The sequence below is a fragment of the Procambarus clarkii genome, chromosome 30 (genome assembly GCF_040958095.1).
Source record: "Procambarus clarkii isolate CNS0578487 chromosome 30, FALCON_Pclarkii_2.0, whole genome shotgun sequence".
Classification (NCBI taxonomy): Eukaryota; Metazoa; Arthropoda; class Malacostraca; order Decapoda; family Cambaridae; genus Procambarus; species Procambarus clarkii.
Window position 1 is genome coordinate 1,856,435 of NC_091179.1, and position 14,904 is coordinate 1,871,338.

General features: G+C 41.2%; 1 protein-coding gene across 2 annotated transcripts in view; it reads right to left on the minus strand.

The window, feature by feature from the left end:
* Positions 1–13,167: 13,167 nt before the first annotated feature.
* LOC123765533 (aminopeptidase N) overlaps positions 13,168–14,904 on the minus strand; it is a 126,719-nt gene continuing 124,982 nt past the window's right edge. Inside the window, exons 18-19 of one of the 2 annotated variants that reach the window (XR_011230015.1) lie at positions 13,629–13,845; positions 13,168–13,362 (exon numbers count right to left, since the gene is read on the minus strand). Coding sequence is in view for 1 of the 2 variants with exons in the window: in XM_069333850.1 (XP_069189951.1) it covers positions 13,690–13,845 (156 nt within the window). In the remaining variant the exon portion in view is untranslated. Of the gene's footprint in view, positions 13,846–14,904 lie in introns of both variants that reach the window. The other variant, XM_069333850.1, reaches the window with a different exon arrangement.

Sequence of the window (14,904 nt, forward strand, 5' to 3'; positions counted from 1 at the left end):
CTTGTCTCCCAGTCCTCCCCAGCCATTACCCCTCCCCCCCCTGCCTCTTTGTCCTCCCAACCATTCATCACTCTCGTGCCCCTTCATCCTCCCAACCATTCCCCATTCCTTTGTCCCCTCGTCCTCCCCACCATTTCCTCCCTCCCCCATCCCTGTGTCCGCCCCACCATCCCCCATTCCACCGTCCCCTCGTCCTTCTAACCATTCCTCACTCCACTGTCCCCTCGTACTCTCCTCCATCTCCCACTCCCCTGTTCCCCCGGCCTCCCTATCATTCCCCTCTTCCCTGTTTCCTCGTCCTTTGCACCATCCTCCACTCTCCTGTCTCCATGTCCTTCCCATCATTCTCCATTCCTCTGTCCCTTCGTCCCCACCATCCCCAACTCCCCCGTCCCCTCGTCCATCCCACAATTACCCCCTCCCTTGTCCTGTCGTCCTCAGTACCATCCCCCACTCCCGTCTCCTCATCCTCCCCACCATTCCTCACTCCCTCATCCGATGCATTCCCAAATGATCTGATGTTCCCATCAGAAAATTGGGAACATCAAATGATCTGATGTTATCACTGTCATCATTGACAGTCATCACTGAAATATAAGAAAACACTTAAAAACCAAAATGAAAAACAATGAAGAAATTAAAAAAAAAGCTATACTCACAATATGGATGGTATGGTAAACAACAAAGCTCAGTTCCAACGCAGTGTCACAAAATAATTAAATAAAAATAAAAATAAATCGAAATGTATGAAAATTCAATTTATCAGTAAAATTGGAAACATTGAAATCGAATCGTAACATATTTAGTATTGCGTGAGTTGTTTTTACGTGCAACAGATGGCGCTGTTTTTCTAAAATGCATATTTTTACTGTCACAGGTGTGTGGCATCTATACCTATACTCATGAAATGAACGGTATGATAAACAACACAGCTAAATTCCAACACAATATCACACAAAATAATTAAATCAAAAGGAAAATAAATCGAAATATATAAAAAATTAATTTGTCAATGCAATCGGAAAGATTGAAATGTAATCGTAACATATTTTTTATAGTGTGTATGGCTCTTACGTTCAACAGATGGCGCTGTTTCTTAAAAAAAGAGGAATGTTTTTACCTTCTACAAGTTTGGCATCTTTACTTATACCTACGAATTGAACAGTGTTGTAAACAACACAGCTCAATTCCAACACAATGTCACACAAAATAATTAAACCAAAATTAAAATAAATCGAAATCTATGAAAATTCAATTTATTAATGCAATCGGAAACATTGAAGTAGAAAGCATAACATATTTAGTATAGCGTGTATGTGTTGCTATTACGTTCAACAGATGGCTCTGTTTTTTCTTTCAATTATGTTTTTCCTGTCACAAGTGTGGCATCTATATAGTAGGCATATTAAAACATGCGCATATTCAAATGAAACGTTGTGTAAGAATTTCAAAACAATCAGTGAAGAACTTTGGAAGATAACAGCGTGTGTTGCTCTTATGTCCAAAAAATGGCCCTGTTTATATAAAAAAAAAATTCCCGTCACAGGTGAGGCAGGTATATAGTAAGTAAATAAAAATATTCGCCTAGTCAAATGCAACGTTGTGTCAAAATTTCAAAGCAATCGGTAAAGAGGTTGGTAAAGAGGTTGCAAAGATTTCTCTCACATGAAAAACACATTAAGAACACAGTTTTTCGAAAAATCATGTTTTTTTTTCCATCACAGACGTGACATCATTATAATATGTATATAAAAACCTGCTCTGATGCGAATGGAACATTGTGTGAAAATTTCAAAATTTTTAGTCGAACCCGTCTCCTCTCCAAGCCAGTCAGGACCTACGGTCCCGACTCGGACCGCTGGTCCAGTTTAGAGTGGAGACGGATTCGACTAAAAATGAGCACACAGGAAATGATTTCGACGTTCAGTAAACACTTACCGAGTGTTTAACTGAATGCCCAAGAGCCCAGTATTGGGTTGATGATAGTAATATTTAATTTAATATGGAAAAACTTTAAACTAAACAGAAATGAGCCCACGAAGTGATTCCCACAGTCCATAAACACTTACTGAGTTGTAAACTGAATGTCTAAGCCAGCCAATACATGGCTGATGATGATGATGATGATGATAGTAATATTTTAAGATTGGGAAACTTTAAACTAAACTAAATGACCACACATGCAGCGATTTCCACGTTCAGTAAACACTTACTGACTTGTAAACTGTTTGCATGAGCCACCCAATACAAAGTTTGTGATAGTAATATTTTATTTTACAATGGAGAAACCTTAAACTAAACTAAATGACCGCACATGTAGCGATTTCCACATTCAGTAGACACTTACTGAGTTGTAAACTGAATGCCTGAGCCGGTCAATACAAGGTTTGTGATAGTAATATTTTATTTTACGATGGAGAAACTTTAAACTGAAAAATGAGCTCTCATGAAGGGATAACTATGTTCAGTAAAAAGTTACTGTGTTGTAAACTGAAAACTAAACTAAAGTTTAGTAAAATAAAAACTAAACTAAAGGCTCTCTTCACTGTGCACGTGAAGAGAGCCACCCAATAAATGGTTGATGATAATAGTATTTTATTTTTACGATGGAAAAACCTTACCCTAAACTAAAAATGAGCTTGCTTGAAGTGATTTTCACTTCCTGAGTTGTTAACTGAATGCCTGAGCTATCCAATACATAGTTGTTGATAGTAGTATTAATTTAAGATGGAAAAACTTTAAACTAAACTAAAATGAACACACATGAAGTGATTCCCACGTTCAATAAACACTTACTAAGTTGTTAACTGAATGTCTGAGACATCCAAAACATGGTTGATGATAGTAGTATTAATGACATTGATAATACAAGGTTTTGAACTAGATACTGACAGGGGAACAACAAAAAGCCGTGATATTGAAAAGAAACTGAATTGAATTTGAAAGTTGATTAATATATGTAATGTGAAGCCAATCTACTGGATATACAGTAAGCAAACTTTATTTGAAGTTTATTTGAAAAGAATTTGAGAAGACTGAAAAGCAGGGCGTAGTGAAATGGGTAAAAATAAGAAGCAGTGATCTTCATAAACATAACATAACATATCCACGACCGTAATTAATACACTGTGAACTATCTTAAAACTGTGCTCACCGTGAAATCTCGTCACTATGCATAACTTGTCACTCTGCGAAACAAATTATTGACTATAAGTGTGACAGTGAGAATAAAAATGTCCACATATGTTTTAGAGTGCTATTTTAGTCAAGAAATGCTGCAAAGGATGTTTATTGACTAATGAGAGATAGAGGAGGAGGCTATGTAGGCAGTAATCACGTCTCCCCAAACTCCTCTGTCTTCCGGAGGTTGGTGTGGTGCATATTTCACAATAGCTTTTCTTTCCTCCTAAGTCAGCCTCTTATTTCGTGGACTGGTTGTGTTTAATGTGATGAACTGCTTAAAGGAACCTTATTTGCTAGGAATAAAACAGTGAAATAATGCGTGTTATATGTTTTGACTATCTAGCTAATAGCGTATTGTTACTTTATGACTTGGTTATGTATTACGTTGCTAATAATGCAATGCCAAATTTTGTCTGGCTCACTTAGCACAAGTGAAGAGAAAACATTGAAAAAACTTACGAAGGTTAAAACTCTGTGAAATCATATCGTTATGTTAAGTTTTGACTAGCCGACTAATACTACATTATTGTCTTTATGTTATGTTTACCTCGATAGTGTTGTAATGCTTGGAAATTGTATGTGTGGATCACGTTTCCCTCTTACTGCTCATAAATAACGGATGCTGTAAAGTATTTTTTATGGAACATGACTCTTCTTATTCAAACCCCTTTTTAAAACTAGATGCAATAACCAAGTTATGTTTGCCTTTTCTCTCTCAACATGGATGTGGGTTATTTGTGTGGACTCGGGAGATATGATCACCGCATATAAGTTTCTCAAAGAAAATGATAAGCTAGGTAAGGACCGTTTATTTAACACAGAAGACATCCATGCAGTAGTGAGATTCCCTTTGATGGCTGTGCACGTGTCAATGAAAAATGAAAAAGTGCAAAGATGTTACGGAGTGCTATTTTAGTCAAGAAATGATGCAAAATTGTGTTTATTGACTAGTGAGAGGTAGAACAAGAGACCATGACGTATATGTTGAGATCACACAGTTAACAAAAAACATTAGAATTTGTAGGTAGTGATCACATCTCCCCAAACTCTTCTGTGCATATTTCACAAAGTCTTTCTTCCTAACTCACCCCTCTTAGTTCGTGAACTAGTGGCCCACATATGTTTAAAATTAAATCTACAAAGCTTCACATTTACAAAAAAAAAAAAATATTTGGTCATCAGACAGAAAGATGATTTCCACGTTACGTTACTAAGTGTATGGGGGGGTAAGCAGGAGCGGGTATAGTGTGGGATAATGTGGTCATGCGATAGACAGACATCGAGAGGTACACTGCTCGAATGCTCGCTCCCTCAGTCATGTGGTATATTTTGGACAGCAGCGGAAAGATGATGATGATTTCCACGTTACATTACGTTACATTGTGTTACAGAGGGTTAAAACTGGCAGACAGTAATATTTATATGGTAAGAGATGTAATGGAGATGGACTAAGTCTCACTTTTCATTTCAAAATGTTATTTTGAACTGCAGAAAGTTGATTTCCACGTTACGTTACAAGTGTTACAGGGGCTAAAACTGGTAGACAGTAATATTTATATATTTATATGGTAAGAGATGTAATGGAGATGGACTAAGTCTCACTTTTCATTTCAAAATGTTATTTTGGACTGCGGAAAAATGTTGATTTCCACGTTACATTACAAGTGTTACAGGGGCTAAAACTGGTAGACAGTAATATTTATATGGTAAGAGATGTAATAGAGATGGACTAAGTATCACTTTTCATTTCAAAATTTTATTTTGGACTGCAGAAAATTGATGATTTCCAAGTTAAGTTACAACTGTTATAGGGGGCTAAAACTGGTTGACAGTAATATTTATATGGTAAGAGATGTAATGGAGATACTGTGTTTGGCTAAACGTGGTTCACATTTCAATAATGATATTCGGACATCGGACAGAAATATAATTTCCACGTTACGTTACTAAGTGCCTCGCTCACTCTTTCAGTATAAGAGCGTTGAACATTCTGCGACATTTTCTTGCTATGATATTACAAGTCTACTGTTGCGTACAGCGCAGTACAGTCATAATGGCATAAGACCAACCTGACATCATTTATTCAAAAATGCTATTTGATCATCAGACAGAAAAGAACTTTTCCATGTTACGTAACGATGATATAACGCAATACAAGCGTGTGCTAATATTTTATTTGTGTTTAGAATGTAAGGGCTATAGGAGATTGTCTAGACTTGCATACTTTTTCAAATGCTTTTTATTTAGGCAGCAGAAAGTTTATTTTCCCGCATTATGTTACATTGACTGCGTGTTACAAGAACTGAGTGCTTATGCTGATGTGTGTTACAAGGTCTGCACAGCAATATTTGATGTTGGATGAAGAGAGGAGATGGAGATTGTGTAGACACGCATACATTTTCAAATGCTATTTATTTGGTCAGCAGAAAGTCTATTTTCCCACATTACGCTACATTGACTGTGTTGCAAGAACTGAAAAACAGTCATAAACCAGACCTAACTATTTCACCATCTTCTCATCTTGTCTTATTCTCATCGATTGGTGTTTACATTTGGATAATGTAGGTCTTAGAGACAGCCTTGAACTCGGGGATAATGAACAAGTCAATTTAATAATAGTATCAAAACTATGTTTTTCCACATTAGTCTTATATGTTTACTTTGCCTGGAATTTGTATGTGGGGAACATTGCTCACCTAAGGGAGAGAGAATGAATGGGGCGTTTGAGGTATAGTGAGGACTCACCGCGATGTGTATTTATGTTTGTTTGTTTGTTTTACCACGATAAATATGAAGCTACATTATGTCTACCAGTTATTGAATAAACACTACGTTACGTTAGGTGATACAAGAACTAAACAAGCTTGTGTTAATATTTTTATTATGTTTGGAATGTAAGGGCGAAACACGGTTCACATTTCAATATTGTTATTCTGTCATCGGACAGAAAGTTGCTCGTTACTCTTAAAATGATATTTGGGAAAGGAACGATGTTACCATGTTGGTCACGTTACGTTAATGATATTTGGGCAAAGAATGATGTTGCCATGTTGGTCACGTTATGATACAAGGTTACACATATGAACAGAAATAATACTAAAGGCTTTGAACAGACCAAACGATCTGGGGGAGGGTGGGGTGGTGGTTGATGGTAAGGAGGGAGGAGGGGCTGGGGGGATGGGGGCCTGTTGGAGCGTGGGTTGGGTGAGCGGTGCTGCCTTATTTAGCCAGTTATGTGTCAGACTCCCCAGAGGGGAGCTGCCCACAAAGGCTCTCTCTCACCGAGGCTTGCATTTGGAATTTGTATGTTGAGGTCATGGCTCACCTTTGAGAAAGGACAATGACACACTCAATGCCATGTGCCGGCGTGAGCTGTGTCAGGAGAGAGTATGGTATGCCGTATTGCTGTCACTCCCAGCAGTTGTTGTGGTGTTGGTATGTGGTATGTCCTGCTATGTGGATGGAGGGGGGAGGTGTGGGCATGCCTGACTATGGTAGAGATTGATGATGACATTCGCAACAGTTAGGCCTCAACCTTTGAAGAGGGTAACCCAATGTGGTCATGTGGTGTCTCTCCTCAGAGCTATGTGGTAGGTATGTCCCGCATATCCTTAGCGCTCTGGAAACAGGGAGGGTACATAAAACAGTCATTCTTTAAGATAAAATAATGACTCAACTTTCACACAAACCCTCCACCCCCTGTTACCTCCCTTTCCCCTCCTTCTCCCCTCCCATCTTAAAACCCGCTCTCTCTCACTCCCTTCAACATTTCCTGCCCATGTAGGGGGAACTAATCGACGTCACTGATCAACACCAACGCAGCTGGATTGGGTGAGAAAAAGTTAAAATAATGACTCCACCTGTTCCCTCCATCCATTTCCCCTCCTTCTCCCCTCATTCTCCCTTCCCATCTTAAGACCCGGTCTCTCACGCTCCCCTCAACACTTTCTGGCCATGTTGTAACACGGGGGGGGGGGGGTGTTCTCGAATGATCTTACCTACCTTTTCCCCTCTACCCGTATTATTACTTTTTATTCTCTACCAAGGGACTCCAAAACTTTTACTAAAGCTGACTCCACGCCACGTGGTCCTAAGACGATTGACCGACTTAGGATTCTACAACCCGTATGACGTGACCTAGGCTTTGAGCAAAACCCTAGAGTCGCCTCCGCCGCCACCACCAGACCAGTAACACTGAGCAATGATCGAGGTCTGGATCGATCATGCTAATTAATCAACCTTGGGGCTTGTTCCCCACTATAACCGATACCCTTTAAGATCTTAAGTGTGGAATTAATTAAACGGGAATGATGAATTCTGATTCGATGTTAGAATCGGCGCCCACTTCAACTCCGCCTCGTGTGGACCACGTGACAAGGACCAATTCACATACATATAACAAACACATGGAAATAATAAAAATGCAAATTTGCTTGCTAATTAATTTATTAAAAGAAAAACTAAAACAAAATTTAAAGATGTTCACTCCCTGTCACTTTAACACTCCCTACTTGACCTGAACGGCAATGAATTGACTATCCCTATAAGAACTCATAAAGCAACTCTACCTTGGGCGACCAGCTAGGTGTTCATGCTGTCGGGAGGCCGATGATGGTAAGGCCACCTGACCGAGTTGTTTCTCAAACCACATTAATCTGTCCTCTCTCTGATGCTTCAGGAGCCCAGAGCAGAGTATTGTTCTGCATCGCTTACCAAGTTACTTAGCAAGGTTTAAGTTATAACAATTAACCTCTGTTGTACTTAATTGATCCAGACTGGTTGAATTATTTTACTGAAGTTAAATTACACAAGCATCTAACGGCAGAGCTGTTTCCGATCACCAAATGGCTATTTGACCTTTGAGAAATAGTGGACATGTCAACTCTGATGACCTATGACCGCCAGGTCACTCCGCCTTACAACTTAGATCTGGTTCGTGACGTCACTGATGGTGACTTAACTCAATAATTAGAATACTCTTGATATTATAACTAATAATACTATATAATACAATTTGAATGCAACCTGAATAAAGACTATTTTCTCTAAATTACTGAATACTATAGAATGATTCATTATACGCAACTATGAACAGAGACGCCCGCCATTTGTGACTCAGACCTGCTAATCCCCAGAGGAATGTGCGTTGTTGAGGTCAGGTCCCTACACGAAACTTCTGGAACCTTCTGGATAATTCTTACAACAGCCTAGTTTGTTACAATGTAGGGGGAACTAATCGTCGCCATTGATCACCACCAACACAGCTGCATTGGCTGAGAAAAAGTTAAACGCTTCTTTGTTTACATATACTGTCACACAAACCCACCTGTTCCCTCCCTTTCCCCTCCTTCTCCCCTCCCATCTTAAGAGGCTGCTCCCCTCCCCTCTCAGGCAGGGCTCCCCCCCCCTCCCTCAACATAACCTACATACTTCCTTACTCATCTTAAGACTCTGCTCTCCTTCCCTCAACATACTCCCAGCTATCTACACACACAAAGGATTAACTCTATGGAACATACTCATACATATTCATCTTCTCCTCCTCTTCCTTCTCCCTACATGACCGCATACCAACCACATATCCTCCAGCCTCCTACCCAACATGACCCTCTCTCAAGCGACCTCAACATACTCCCATCTATTTACACACACAGGTTTAACTCTATGGCGCATACTCATACATATTCATCTTCTCTCCTCCTCCTATTCCTTCTCCCTACATGACCGCATACCAACCACATAGCTTCCCGACCCTTACCCCAACATGACCCTCTCTTAAGTGACGCCTGGCCGGATGCCACGCGTCCGCCATGCGCCAAAACATCCGGGGAACCCATTTCACATACCTTGAGGAGTATGCACCTGTGCTGACCTGAGCAGGGGGGCTTAATGAGCTCACCTGATCAGGTGCTGCACACGGTTCTAGTCCTAAACTTCACTACTGACACCCACCCTGCAATTTGACTTAAACCCAGAGAGCAAGGTGTTCGCTCATCTGACATAACTGGTACGCGCTAACCGACAATACCACTCAGACCCTTCAAAAGGAATGGAAACTTCGGAATATATCAGCAACATTTCCATCCCACGAGGGCACCAGAACATTACATGGTCACATTACGTTTTTCATTTAGCAACTGCATTATCAGGGAGAACTCATGTCTCTATACACACATTTACTTGCCTAAACACGCAAGTGAGAGGTAAACACACATAAACACCTACCCTGCAAGTTGACTCGAGTTCAGAGAGCCAGCTGTCTGTGCAACTGACATAACTGTTACTCAGTAACCGACTATACCACTCAGACCCTTCAAAAGGAATGGAAACTTCGGAATATTTCCGCGACATTTCCATCCTCTGTGGGCACCAGTGCAGTACATGGTCACATTACGTTTTTCATCAAGTAACTGCATTATCAGTGAGAACTCGTGTCTCTATTCACACACCTTTAGTTGCTAAAACATGCAAGTGAAAGGTAAACACACATAGACACCCACGCTGCAAGTTGACTCAAACCCAGAAAGCCAGCTGTTCGTGCAACTGACATAACTGGTACGTTCTAACCGGCTATACCACTCAGACCCTTCAAAATGAACGGACACTTCGGAATATTGGAATATTTCAACGACATTTGCATTCCCTGAGGGCACCAGAACAGTATACGCTCACATTACGTTTTTTATTAAGCAACTGAATTATCAGTGTTGATAACTCTTATCTCTATTTACACACATTTACTTGCCTAAACACGCAAGTGCGAGGGGAAACTCACATAGACACCCACCCTGCAAGTTGACTCTAACCCAGAGAGCCAGCTGTTCACGCCACTGACGTAACTGGGACGCGTTATCCAACTATACCACTCAGGCACTTCAAAGGGAATGGAAACTTCGGAGAATTTCCGCGACCTTCCCATCCCCCGAGGTGACCAGAGCATTACCCGGTCACATTACGTTTTTCATCGAGCAACTGCATTATCAGGGAGCACTCGTATCTCTATTCACACACATTTACTTGCCTAATTGCGGAAGTGAGAGGTAAACACACATAAACACCCACCCTGCAAGTTGACTCGAACCCAGAGAGTCAGTTGTTTCCTCAACTGACATAACTGGTACATGCTAACCTACTATACCACTCAGACCCTTCAAAAGGAATGGACACTTCGGAATATTTCCACCCCCCGAAGGCACCAGAGCAGTAAACGGTCATATTACATTTTTCATCAAGTGGCTGCTTTATCAGGGACAACTCGTGTCTCTATTCACACACATTTACTTGCCAAAACTCGCAAGTGAGTGGTAAACACACATAGACCCTCACCCTGCATGTTGACTCGAACCCATAGAGCCAGCTGTTTGCGCATCTGACATAACTGGTACGTGCTAACTTATACCACTCAGACCCTTCAAAAGGAATAGACATATTGTATTCAGGTATAGACGTTGGTATCGACCTGATCCTGGTATAGACATACCAGGTCAAGATTCACATGGGTTCTCAGGCAGTGGCGTAAAACACTCTTGGAACAACGGGCATATTCTGTACACAGAAAACTAGTATACCAGCCCCTTGCTGACCAGATTCCTCCTTGATCACAACACCACCGTATGTTATTTTTTTCCACATTGTTGACAGTACAGTGCTGAACTGTTTCAACACGTATCTCATGAAATCTGGCAAGAGAACCCCAATATGTATATTCATTGTTGCTCTAGTGTCACAACTACTAGTGAAGTATGAGGTGGAGGACAGTGTTGTGTCACTTTGGATGCCAGCAACAATGCCTCATATATAGTTCCATACAGACTCAAGTGTAAAGCATGTCTTGCTGAACGTAAGCTTGGTTATATGCCAAGCACAGGAACACGTGAAAAAAACTTATTGTGCCGGTGTTCCTTACGCAAAAATTCGTTGCCACTTGAAGTGTTGTGTGCAGAGTTCCCCTGTGCACCGTTGGCTGCGTCATTGACACTCACTCGCACAGTACTGTGTTGATAAAGTTGTATATAATCTATGATAATGTACAGTGTATGTAAATAAGTTGTAAATGTACTTAATTGAACATGTAATATGGAAAATATGAACAATGTTTGTGGGCACATTTGTGATACATGTAACAGTTTCTTTGAACAGTACAGAAGTATTACTTCATGAATATTGTAAACCTGTTCAATATACATAAAATTTGCCAGAAAAAAAGAAATGTATTTGTAATTGTGCGGAAAATCTATATAAATAAAAATGGAAATGTTCGTTTGTTCAAAATCGTTAATCTCCGAAAGTTCTTCACCGATTACTTTGAAATTTTCACACAATGTTTCATTCGCATCTGAGCGGGTTTTTATATACATACTATATTGATGTCACGTCTGTGACGGAAAAAGGCTTGCTTTTTTTCTCTCTCTCGTGTGTTTTTCATGAGAGAAATCTTCGAAATCTCTCTATTGATTGCTTTGAAATTTTGACTCGTCATTGGATTCGAATAGGCACGTGTTTTTATATACCTATTATATACGTGTCTCACCTGTGACAGGAAAAAACATTTTTTTTTTTAAACAGTGCCATTTGTTGGACGTAAGAGCAACACACGCTGTAATCTCCCAAAGTTTTACCGATTACTTTGCAATTCTGACACAACGTTCAATTCGAATATGCGCCTGTTTATATATACCTACTATATAGATGCCACACCTGTGACAGGTAAATACATTTATTTTCAAACAGCGCCATCTGATGCACGTAATAGCAACACACACACACACACACACACATTATACTAAATTTGTTAAGAATTCCATTCCAATGTTTCCGATTGCATTGATAAATTTAATTTTCATAGATTTCGATTTATTTTAATTTTTATTGAAATATTTTGTGTGAAATTGTGGTGGAATTGAGCTGTGTTGATTACCATACTGGTGGCTGTGTCGATTACCATTTCGTTAGTATATGTATAGTTGCTACACCTGTGACAGGTAAAAACATTCTTTTTTTAAGAAACAGCGCCATCTGTTGCACGTAAGAGTCACACACACACTATACTAAACATGCTACGATTCTATTTCAATGTTTTCGATTGCATTGACAAATTAAATTTTCATACATTTCGATTTATTTTCATTTTGATTTAATTATTTTGTGTGACATTGCATTGGAACTGAGCTATGTGGTTTACCATACCGTTAATGTCGTGAGTATAAATATAGATGCCACACCTGTGACAGGTAAAAACATGATTTAAAAAAAAACATCTCCACCTGTTGCACATAAGAGCGACTTATGCTATACTAAATATGTTTCGATTCCATTTCAATGATAAATTGAATTTTCATAAATTTCAATTCATTTTCATTTTGATTAAATTAATTTGTGTGACATTGCGTTGGAGTTGAGCTTTGTTGTTTACCATACCGTTCATTTCGTGAGTATAGTTTATTTGTTTATTTTTTCAATTTTTTCATTTAATTTTTTTAATTGTTTTTCTTATATTTCAGTGATGGGAACATCAGATCATTTGATGTTCCCAATTTTCTGATGGGAACATCAGATCAATTGGGAATGCATCGGACAAGGGAGTTTGGAATGGTGGGGAGGATGAGGCGACAGGAATGGGGGATGGTGGGGAGGACGAGGGGACAAGGGAGTGAGGAATGGTTGGGAGGATGAGGGGACAGGGGAGGGGAGGACTGGGGGACAGGGAGAAGGTTGCTGTTGCTCAGCAACGGACATGCCTTACTGAGCCACAGCAACACATGGCCGGCTACAGCTAGTATTTACATAAAAATATTTGTGACAACTCGCGCTTACTGAATCTGGCGCGCGACTGCCGCTTGGAGTCTCCACCACCGCGACCACCCAGGAGTGACGCCACACCCCATATTCTGGACACCACTGCGGCCAAAGTAAATACATTTGTGCAATATTTTCAAAATATGTGGTCGGTGAAGGGTATTTAACAATTCTTGAATTAAAACAAAATTTTGGCAAAGAATTTATTTTCGGTGCACCACGGGTTTGTCGTATTTTAAGTCCACGCAGCACAGTAGTTAGGGAGGTGTCTGATGGCCCAGCTGGCAGGAGAAGGTGGGTGACTAGGGAGGAAGTGGCCGACGGGCCAGCTGGGAGGAGGTGGCCGACGGGCCAGCTAGGAGGAGGTGAGTGACTAGGGAGGAGGTGGCCGACGGGCCAGCTGGGAGGAGGTGGCCGACGGGCCAGCTAGGAGGAGGTGAGTGACTAGGGAGGAAGTGGCCGACGGGCCAGCTGGGAGGAGGTGGCCGACGGGCCAGCTAGGAGGAGGTGAGTGACTAGGGGAGGAGGTGGCCGACGGGCCAGCTGGGAGGAGGTGGCCGACGGGCCAGCTAGGAGGAGGTGGGTGACTAGGGAGGAAGTGGCCGACGGGCCAGCTGGGAGGAGGTGGCCGACGGGCCAGCTGGGAGGAGGTGGCCGACGGGCCAGCTGGGAGGAGGTGAGTGACTAGGGAGGAGGTGGCCGACGGGCCAGCTAGGAGGAGAAACCCTGGTCGTCCAGCCACTGAACGATGACGTCATAGTTATTGCTCATCCAGGCGATGTTATTGGCTGTTCTTTCAATTGCTTGATCAACAGCTTGAGCCGCTGTGTGCAGGTCCTCAGGGTGTTCCTCCTTGAACATCTCCAACTGCACAGATAAAGAGAGATATATTACTCAGTTTTGCGACGACAAAATATGAGATCATGACGCAAAGTTAAACCAATAGTCGTCACATGTTCATTGCAATGTGAAGAGATAAGAAAGAGGACGCAAAATAAGTCAGGTCTTGGGTGTCATATATATATATGAGAAACATGACAAACTGTCAGGTATTGGGGTGTCATGTACACATACGGGAAACATGACAAACTGTCAGGTATTGGGGTGTCATGTACACATACGGGAAACATGACAAACTGTCAGGTCTTGAGTGTCATATATACATAAGCATGATAAATGGTTTCATTTGTGTATGATGTTTCAGAAAGGTTGCTGATTGTAGACTAGCAGCCAGCACTGAGCGCGCTCCACCCACAACATGAATTGCGATTAAAATGGAAGAATGAACCAGGTAAGAATAAACCAGAGTCAGCATTTTCAGATGCTTCCATTGCTGACGGTTGTCATAACGTAGATCCTGGTACATGGAGCTACAACACTCATTCGCTTTCCTTTTTTCAGCAGCATATCGCTATCAAAGGACTGTTGAACTACTAACTTTATGGATGACCTCAGAAAGATACACCATCATCTGAGAAAGGAACACAGATCAACTCTATACCTGAGCTGAACTGTACTAAGAACATATAAAGGAGCAAATCAGCTGAATGGAAGACGTGTCGCAGATTACTACGACTTGCTGGACTTCCTTTAACTGACACCCTGAATCAAGAAGTATATGGGTGCCAGTATGAAGGAGTATATGGGTGCCAGTATGAAGGCATATATGTGGTGCCAGTATATGGGTGCTAGAGCATAACATTGTAGCATAAGTTCCTCGGATGTTATGCCGATTATGCCTGTGAGTATAACACCCAAGTTTTACACTCCCCTCACAACCCCTCCACCACCCTGGTGTTACACTCCCCTCACAACCCCTCCACCACCCTGGTGTTACACTCCCCTCACAACCCCTCCATCACCCTGGTGTTACACTCCCCTCACAACCCCTCCACCACCCTGGTGTTACACTCCCCTCACAACCCC